General features: G+C 32.2%; 2 protein-coding genes across 3 annotated transcripts; both read right to left on the bottom strand.

The window, feature by feature from the left end:
* Positions 1-839: 839 nt before the first annotated feature.
* LOC125853554 (F-box protein SKIP28) lies at positions 840-3613 on the bottom strand. Of its 2 annotated transcripts, none has more exons than XM_049533271.1 (3): positions 3200-3612; positions 1804-2162; positions 840-1118 (listed from the first exon to the last, which is right to left on the bottom strand). In XM_049533271.1, the coding sequence occupies exons 1-3, from the start codon at positions 3512-3514 to the stop codon at positions 881-883; spliced, it is 912 nt and encodes a 303-aa protein (XP_049389228.1). In that variant the 5' UTR covers positions 3515-3612; the 3' UTR covers positions 840-880. The 2 variants fall into 2 exon arrangements, with proteins under 2 accessions (XP_049389228.1, XP_049389229.1); XM_049533272.1 differs by lacking the exon at positions 840-1118 and adding an exon at positions 1178-1262 and having other exon boundaries at positions 3200-3613.
* Positions 3614-4439: 826 nt separating this feature from the next.
* On the bottom strand, positions 4440-7351 carry LOC125853556 (uncharacterized). Its single transcript, XM_049533274.1, has 2 exons — positions 6820-7351; positions 4440-4704 (listed from the first exon to the last, which is right to left on the bottom strand). The coding sequence occupies exons 1-2, from the start codon at positions 7054-7056 to the stop codon at positions 4549-4551; spliced, it is 393 nt and encodes a 130-aa protein (XP_049389231.1). The 5' UTR covers positions 7057-7351; the 3' UTR covers positions 4440-4548.
* Positions 7352-9826: the final 2475 nt, after the last annotated feature.

Below are 9826 nucleotides of genomic sequence, written 5' to 3'. Positions count from 1 at the left end.
TTGGACTGAAATAGGCTACTAAACGGTCAATAATCTACCCACTCAATTCTTATTAAATTTACTCATTTTAAATAATTTATTTAAGTGCCTAATAAAAATTTTATGGTTAAATATAACATATCATACAAAAAGAAGATTGATATTTAAAGAAAGTAATTTTTTTTAAAAAAAGATATTTAAAGAAAGTTAATGGTTAAAAATACATTTGAATTATCACTCTTCGTCAGTTTCACCTCAACTATTTACTGTTCTTTTTACCTACTAAACCAGTCACTTTCTTTGTATTAAAGCGCATTTTGATGGTGAGTTGGCCAAATATGAATTGACAACAGACACATTTAGGCCAATTCAACAACAAGGTGTATTTTATATCAAATGAAGTGGTAGTTTAGGGTAAGTAAATAGAATAATAAATAGTTGATCTATCACTTACTTTGTATTATAACACCTTGATATTGAGTTGGTCAAGTATTTATTCTCAATCAACAACAAGGGTGTGTAGACCAATTCAGCATAGAGGTGTGTTTTAATTCAAAGGGAGAAATAGTTTAAATAAGTAAATAGAACAATAAATATTTGAGGAATGAAACTTGCAAAAAGGGAGATCATGAGAATAACTATATCATTAGATAAATTGAGACGAAGAAAAATTAACCAAGGGAAAATCAACACCACAAGTTATGAATTTAGCACAAATCAATAACTTTAACCCAAACTATGTATTTCTATTAAGATATCCACTTGATATATATGAAATATGAATAGTCTTATCTCGAACTCGATCACTAATTACTATCATATTCTAATATCCTGAATCCATAAACTTAAAATTCAAAATCCGTTTATCAAAAAGCAATATACAATACACATTTCAAAACCACTAATGTGAACTTTGTGTTGATTGAAAACTACACTCACTACACAAGAACCCTAAAGAAGAGCCAACATGTTGTTGGTAAGCATGTTGGTTGCAATATGCCTTGTTACAAAAATTACATTTTGGAAGATGAAGCCAACAATTTAAGCACAATATGTCTACACAAGCTGCTTCACCTAATTCTTCATCTTTGGTGCATACACCACACTCCTCACATCTTGGGACACAAAGGAAGCAACCCCTACATTTACGGATGGCAAAATTAGCTCACGAAAATATGACTTGTGCAATACATTGTTCATTTATTAACTCAGCTTATTTTGACTTGTTCAGTATAGTCCATTTAATACTGGTCGAGTTGACTAAATATGTCGTCCAAATTGACCTATGAGAATTAAATGTATAATCATAATAAAAATAAAGTTTTAATAGATAATTAAATAAATTATATGAAAAACAAATAAAAAGTTAAAACATTATAAGAGTTGAACATATTGAGCTATGATTCATTGTTCAGTCCATTTTGACCCGGTCCATCTCAGCCCAAAGTAACATTTGGCCGGGTCAACAAACCATTCGTTTATTAATTCAATCCGTTTTAACCCCTTCATAGTTTCCAAACTCATTATTGAAAAATAACTAATTTATCGAATCCATGATACTCTCATGAATTTTGAACTTGAAAAAGTGAAATTCCATCATCATTGTATCCTAAACGAAATCCAAGACACTATCATGAAGTTTCACTTTTTATTAAGTTCAATCCAAACAATGACAACATGTCAGACTTTTCACTTGTTTAAGTTCGAAATTCATAACATCATCATCATGATATTTTCGCATTAAAAGTGATTACTTTTCAAACATAAACTATTTTTCAAAAATCGATTCGAAAAGTAACTAGCTCATACAATTTTTTACCATACCTGCACTCAAGAAGTTGCCTTTGTTGTTGTTGCATTCTCTTCTTACAAGAATCTCTTGGACAATCAAAAACTTCTCTTATTTCACCACATTTCGGACATATATCTACGTCGATTGAAGGCTGAGATTCTTGTTTAAACGTGTATAATTCGCGTCTCATGTGATAGTAATTCTTCTTTATTTGCTTCATTTGCATTTGATTTATTTCCATTAGATGACAAAGTGTTTGAAAATCTTCTATTTTCACATTGTAGATGCCAGAAATAGCTAAGTTTTTTAGCTTATGGTTTGGCTTGGTGAGTAATTTTACTGCACCAATGACTCCCTCAATGGTTAAGCTAGTGCACCCTTGTAAATATAGCTGGAAAAAAAATTAAGATTAGTCAAAGTCTCGATCGAAATGAACTTTATACGATACAAATTTAGATTAATCAAAGTATTACTTTTGATTGGGAGGACTTTTACCTTTAATGAACTTTATATGATGTGAATTTAGATTAGTCAAAGTTTAAATTCATGGTTCATATGTTTGGCAAGAAGAATAAATCTAATGGAGTTCATGAATTTATCTAGGTTAGTTTATTGGTTGATAAATGAAGGATTTTAAGTTTCGAAATTCGTTGGAAAGGGAAGTGCAAAGAGAAATTATACGAATATGTTCAAATTTTTGGACATTGCAAAAAAGATATGAGGTGCTTGAAAATGATTGAGTAATGAATTAGGAGGATTATTGTGACTTTCGTTTGAAAAATGATTTATTTATTATTATGGATGACTGGAATTTTTTCGATTTAAAGTATAAAAGATCTGTATGGAGCTTCAAGCACAAAACACAAATAAAACATAGGGTTTAACAAAGAAAGACATAAATAAAAGGGGGGAAATTACAAATATGTAGGTATATAGTTCAAGATTAATAATTATAAGCATTATAACAAAGATATACAAAGAAATTTTAAAAAATTACAATAAAATAAAATATAATTATTCAATTGTTTCCTTAATTAAGATTACACTCACTGATAAATATGCGTTAGAGCCTTAATGACGACACTGAACCACCAGTTAAGTGAGACGAAGCACTCAACATATTTTACATCTCGCTTCAGGACTTAACCATGCCTATGACATTACTAGGTGAAGGATTGAATTCAAATTACTTGAAGCCCAAAAGTACCCGACACCAAGCGAAAATTATATATAGATAGAATTCAGAATTTTAACTTGACAAATTTGATCTTGTACGACTTTTAATAGTAAATTCGTGTTATCTTTAAAATTATGGGTTCAAATCAAACATTTTTAAAAAAAAAAAAAAAAAGGACTCCACCAACCAACCATATCTTATCCATTAATAATAATATCATTTCATCATAAACAAACTATACCATAACATACCTTGTTGATAAGAGGATTACTAGCAATAACTTGTAAAAGCCCTTCATCTGTTATCTTAAAGCAATTTCTCAGAGAAACAACATTCAATCTACCCTTTGCCTTAGACATTATTTTCACCAAAAATTCATCAGAAAATCGAGTATTTATCGGTTTTTCGACGATGATATTCAACCATGGAAGTATATCATGTTTTAGAGCATCTCTAAATGACTTGCAAACTTGACTCATTGATAAAAGTTCAAATAAAGGGAGATAAGGCAAGATCAAGAACATAGCTTCATGTGGTAGACTTAATTGTGAAGAAATTTGTGTCATTTTTGTGTTATAGTATGATAAAAATTATGTGTTAGCTTTGAAGATAATGAAGCAATAATTGTGTGTTGATAAATTTTGCTAAAATGGGAAAACCAAAACAAAAAAATTGGATGGATATTTTTTTTGTCATGTATACTAATTGATGAATTGAATATAAGAGGAAAATGAGAAAAATGGTCCATTAAGTTTGTGTAGATTTAAAGTAGTCCATTAAATATATATTCATGAGCAGTTTTAGTCGTTGAAGTTTTTTCAAAGTGAGCACTTTTGGTTTCCATCGAATATTTTAACAAGATTTGAGGAGAACAATGAAAACAAAGTTTAACGAGAAACATCAGAATTTTTTCTTATCAAATTATAAAAATCCGTAATATAGAAGAATTACATTAGACATTAAAAATAGCAAAAGTTGCACCTAACTTTAAAAATAGAAGAAACTACAAAAATTATACCTACAAATGTGAATTCCATCTAATCCTTTGTTTCACATTTTGCGTCATACCTAACCGACAAAATTCAATAAATATTTGATAGAGACTAAAAGTATTCACTTTCGATAAACTTGAAGGACTAAAATTCCTCAGAAATACATTTAAAGGATTGCTTTTTAATGTATCCCAAACATAAGGACTATTTTTTAAAAAAGAAAAATGTTCACACGTATTTCATGGTTCGTATCCAAATTAACTTGCGCACATCTTCATTAATTCACGAGTACTTACTATTATTCTGGTTAGTACAAATACAAGGTAATTTTATCTACCAAAGCTTACACCAATGGAAAGAAATTATCTGACATTTTTTTTGCCTCCGCTAAAATTTCAACGTTCATTTTTCAAAGTCTATTCTAATTTCATTGACTGCTAGGTCACACCATTGATTGATCGTATACAAAATTAGTTTAAAATAGTAAAATATTAAGGACAATTTCAATTGTGGCATGGCAAACACATTTGGTGATTGTACAATCCAACATAAAAATTAAACAAAAACCTCTCATAAATTAATTTTTTTCAGAAATTACAAAGTAGAAATCAATGATTTAAAGGTTCAACAGCAGTCCTAAATAAAAGAACATAAACCTTATCAATTGAGAAGTACAAAAAACCTCCTATGGAATGTGTCACATATGAACCAAAGCTAGTTCCCACAATACAATGCCAAGCTGGTCCATATGTTGAGTCAAATTCCTGAAAAAAGTTCAAAAAATAATGTGAATTTTGATTATTATTATTATTATTATAATGAAAAAAAGATCAAAAATACGTTGATAGAAATGAAGCAACAAGAGTAAGATGCCCATTGTGTAGTCCTATAAAGTGAGGTATGAGAAGAATAGAGTGTATGCAGGACCTTTTCCCTAGGACAGAGGTAGTGAGGTTGTTTCTATTCCAACCTAGCTCCCCGGCTTGGGTTGCTTTGTCGGGATAGAATCAACACTTACCTTATCCTGACTACGGTTGTACACGTAGAATACATCCACTACTCCATTTATAGCTTAATGGACAAAAGAAAATGAACTTTGACATACTTCAACCACACAAGGTGAGAATTGTTTGAGTTCATATAAAAAGACAACAGCTCATTCCTCAACAAATGTAGGACATTCTAACGCTCCCACATGCATAGGATTGGGACATTTAGAGCGTGAACAATATGACATGGGAACTTTATACGCACTTAGTTTGCTAGGTGCAGCGCTTGAACCTATGACCTAAGTCACAAGTCTCTCAACCTTTATGAATTGAGCTAACTGGGGGCAGGTCATTTACACTACTCTATTACGTAATCATGTTATGTGAGTATCGTACTACTACAATTTAGCACTGCCATTGTCATCCATAAATAACGACTATGCCTTAATCCCAAACAAGTTGGGTCGGCTATATGAATCCTCACTAACCATGTTTATTCCATTTAAGCCATCTCATGTCATTCTATCGAACTCCGAAAATTATAACCACATTACAGAAATTTTAACTCAAACGTGATCTTATCAAATTCATAGAATTCCCTAATGGGGTCTAAAATTCCCCACTCGAGTACTGTCCACGACCATATAAAAAGACAAATATCCAATCCCCAATCAATGTGGGCCTCAACAAAACAAGATCATAGAGAAGCTTACACAAGAAAACTTTGAACATACATTCAACAAAAATTAGCAGATCAAACAAAACCCGGAACGTAAAAAGTCCAACAAAACCACAAACCTCGGAATTGAGAAGCATAAAACAAGAACCAATAGCTTGACATTACACATATAACCAAGTCATAGTAGCATCTTTTGGACAGCCAGAGCAAGGCATTTACTGTCAAGTTTCTCACAAGCCATAGCATCAAAATTATCTCAAGCATGATATGCAGAGAAAAACAAGCCATACAGAAGCTTGAACGAGTCATCCCCCCGCCCCTCAACACACACATGACTATCAAAATCCAAACTTTGAACATACATTCAATAGAATTTAGCAAATCAAACAAAACCCACAGGCCATAGCATCAAGATTGTCTCTAGCACACTTAAATACATGATTTTGCAGAGATAACAAGAACCATAGAGTAACTTCAACGAGCCCCCCCCCCCCCCACCCACCCACCCCACACACACACACACATAAAAACTATCAAAATGCAAACACACATTCAACCTATGTTGCTCGGACTCTTCAAAAATGACAACGGGTGCGTGTCGGATTCGCCAAAAGTAGTGTATTTTTGAAGAATCCGAGAAGGGTGCGGCATCAAAAGTGAAGAGTCCGCCCAACTTAGCATTCAACAGAACTTAGCAAAATCCAAGAAGAAGCATAAACAAGAAGCAATGAGGAAGGTAGAGTGTACGTAGACTTAGCCCTACCTCATGGACGTAGAGAGTCTTACTCTCGGCTCAAGTACAACAAGCAAATCAAAGCATGTACGAAAAGGGAAAACGACAGTGAAGAACACATAGCAACTAATTCGAAAACAGTAACAACAACAAAATAGTGCAATAACCTAATCACGTAAACTAAGAAGCAACAGCATCAAGATTATCTCTTGCACACTTAAAGACATCATTTTGCAGAGAAAACAAGAAACATAAGAGCAACTTGAACGAGCCTCCCCCAATCCCCAACACCCCACCCCCCCACACACACAACTATCAAAATGCAAACTTTAATCACACATTCAACAGAACTTATCAAATCAAACAAAACCCACAATGCAAAAACTCCAAGAAAACCATAAACGTCACAATTGAGAAGCATAAACCAGAAACAACACCTCAATATCACACAAAAACTCAAGTAGAAAAATAGTACTACCTTTTTAAGAACCAGAGCAAGTCGTTTACTGTCCAGCTTCCCACAAGCCATAGTAGCATCAAGATTGTCTCTTGCACACTTAAAGGCATGATTTTGCAGAGAAAATGGCATATCTGAAGCTCTCACACGAACATTCAAATCCTCATTTTGCTGTTTTTCCTCAACTGATTTCTTCCTCAAAATCAAACTATTCAAGAACTTGCTCCTTCTCTCTAACTCTTCCTCTGCTTTCTCCATCCCCCCTTCCACCCTAGCTCATCATCATTCCCCCTCTTTCAATCAAACAAAAAAGGTTGCTCTTTTTTCAAGAAAAAAGTTAAAAGAAAAAGTAAGGGTTGGACAAGAAAGTGAAGAAATTGTACCTTGTTTTACCTTTTTGGTTTTTGGTCGAGTGTTTTTTGTTACTTTTAATGCCCCCATTTGAGAGTAGATTGTAGTAGACTAGCAATGGTAGGTAGCATTGAAAATCCCTTCCTTAGGAAGGTTACTTCGTATTTAGGAATTTAAATCGAAGAGTCAAATTGAATATACATGCAAGATATATTGGGGGTATAAAAAGAATTATTTTTCTTTATAGTCGTATGTATCTACTCTGATACAAAAGTGCTCTTAATTCAGTTTAGTAGAACGTGAATCTCCAAAACTCGGTGTGGTAGGTTGAAATCCTACAGAGCGTGCTATTTTTCTTCTTAGATCGAATTAGAATGAAATAGATTCATTCAGTAACTTTCACAACAATCGGAATTTCCTGTAGTTAGGAGCACTTATCACTCAACCACAATTCTTGTTGGTGTTTCAATTTGTTCGTCATGTGACTTAATACATCAATAATTATTTTTGTTAGTAAATTTTATTAGACACATTTGATTCAAATCTTGAATGAACTTTTGTATGTATTCTCAAGCGTTTATTAGGTTGTTTAAGTTAACCACACAAATTATATCATCTTATTTAAATATATAAATGAATCCCAATTGGAAGGTTTTACAACTTAGTGAGGCTTATGCGTTTTACGTGACAATTCACGTTTTACATGTATTAAGTCACGTAGGACACGTGTATATACCTGTTTAACTTTATATATTTTTAATTGTGTACTTATGCACACCTAAAGTTCGAGGACATAAATGTAGGGGTGTGCAAAAATCGAGCCGAGCGATAAACCGAACCAAAAAATGTGTGTTGTTGATTTATTATTATTGGGTTATTGAATTAACGGATTTTTAATGGTTTTATAAAAAAATCGGGTTATTGATTCAGTATTGATTTTTAATATTGGGTAAACTGATAACCCATTAAGACTACACTACTTTTTCTTGTACAAAAATATTAAATATTAATCGCCATTCCTTACTAGTTATTGTCTTTGTCCTTTAGCCTCCAATTCACACTTCACAATGACTTTGAGTTCACAATTTCACATTATACAAAACGTTAAAACTTAAAGTAAGAATCCTAACCCTCTTTATTTCTCTTTGTGTTACACTTGTATAGTTCTTTTCAAGTTTGTTACTCTATTATCGTTTCTATTTTATGAGCATTTGTAAAGTTACATTATTGTGTTGTTGCGTCAAATTTATTAGAGTAATCATATATTTATTTTATATGTATTTTCTTATTGGTTAACTGGAAATTGAACCGTTAAGAACCAAAACTGATAAATCAAAAATCGATAAAAATATCTTATTGGTTTAACGTATTTAAAAATTGAAAACTGATAAATCGACCGAAGTACACCCCTACATAAATGTCAGTTGAGATCAAGTTAAAAGGTATATGTATATATAATACTTATATTTAAAACTAGAAGGGCACACTTGAATAAATTTCTTCATAGAGACTAACCTCCAAAAGTTTGACCATTTCAAATTTGTTTTTAGTCTCTCTTTTTTCTCACTCAATGTCTGTTTATCAAAAGTTCAATTACATTTAGATTTGGTATAATATATTATAAAAGTTATAATACATAAATATGTCCTTGAATTTGGCATCATTTCATATTCATGCCCTTCAATTATGGGTGTGCACAAGTAGATGTTTTAACTTGTATAAAGTTAAACAATACATGAATTCTATGTAACATAATATATATAGGATACCACATGTGACACAAATTATCATATAGGATATGAAGTAGAACGTGTGTGTCCATTTCACTTCAAATTAAAAGTAGAAAATAATCCAAAGTTGAGTAGATGAGTGGTCAATTTCATACTTATAAGAGTTCAAGGAATAATATTTTCATGATAGATGAAATGTCATCTACATAAGTTTCTTTTTAGAAATCTTAATTCCAATTATAATAATATAAGATAAAGCGACTTAATTATTTGATGTTAAAACGCACTATCTCAATAGTTGGAATAGTCAATAAAAATATCATTTTCCTTAGTGTTTTTAATCATTCATTTTTCTTATCCATAATTATAACACAATTTCATCTGTCACACCCCAAAACCGGATGTGATGGCACGTGTCCAAACCCCACCGGACACGTCAGCCTAATACCTAAAAACCCGACGATACGGAATTAATAAAACAAGAATAAGATAGAAAGATAAGCGGAAGTCTTTAAATAAACTCAATGAAACCCCAGAATTGGTTGTCACATGTACAAACCTCTAATACGGAATCTGAATGAAATATACAAGTTTCATAGTAAAGTTCTAGAATAGAACAAAACAATAAATATAGATAACTTGAGGGCACGTCTGGAATGAACCGCTACCTCTCAAGTAAGTCTGGAAGCTCTAATCTGAAGATGAGTAATAAGTCGGATCTGATAGAGCTGTCAACCTACACCACTGTGTAGAAGCAAGGGTGAGTACCAAAAGCAACAGGTACTCGCAAGTAACACTAAACTAAGCTAAACTAGCAGCTACAAACAACTCCTTTCAATCCCAACCGCACCACCGAGACTTCATTCTAACAGCGAACCAAAAACCTATACTACACAATTCATAATCAACAGATATATCCAACAGTGTCTCAACATCAACCTCATATC

The sequence above is a fragment of the Solanum stenotomum genome, chromosome 1, assembly GCF_019186545.1.
Source record: "Solanum stenotomum isolate F172 chromosome 1, ASM1918654v1, whole genome shotgun sequence".
NCBI classification, from domain to species: domain Eukaryota; kingdom Viridiplantae; phylum Streptophyta; class Magnoliopsida; order Solanales; family Solanaceae; genus Solanum; species Solanum stenotomum.
This window is presented reverse-complemented; position numbering and strand designations above follow the sequence as displayed.

Bases quoted from the DNA above. Each gene is read 5' to 3' on its own strand.
- LOC125853556 (XM_049533274.1), bottom strand. From the start codon at position 7,056: ATGGAGAAAGCAGAGGAAGAGTTAGAGAGAAGGAGCAAGTTCTTGAAT. The intron at 4,705-6,819 runs GTAGTACTATTT...AACTTTTTTCAG, and splicing joins TTGCTCTGGTTCTTAAAAAG to GAATTTGACTCAACATATGG.
- LOC125853554 (XM_049533271.1), bottom strand. From the start codon at position 3,514: ATGACACAAATTTCTTCACAATTAAGTCTACCACATGAAGCTATGTTC. The intron at 2,163-3,199 runs GTATGTTATGGT...TTTTTTTTCCAG, and splicing joins GTAATCCTCTTATCAACAAG to CTATATTTACAAGGGTGCAC. The intron at 1,119-1,803 runs GTATGGTAAAAA...CCGTAAATGTAG, and splicing joins AGGCAACTTCTTGAGTGCAG to GGGTTGCTTCCTTTGTGTCC.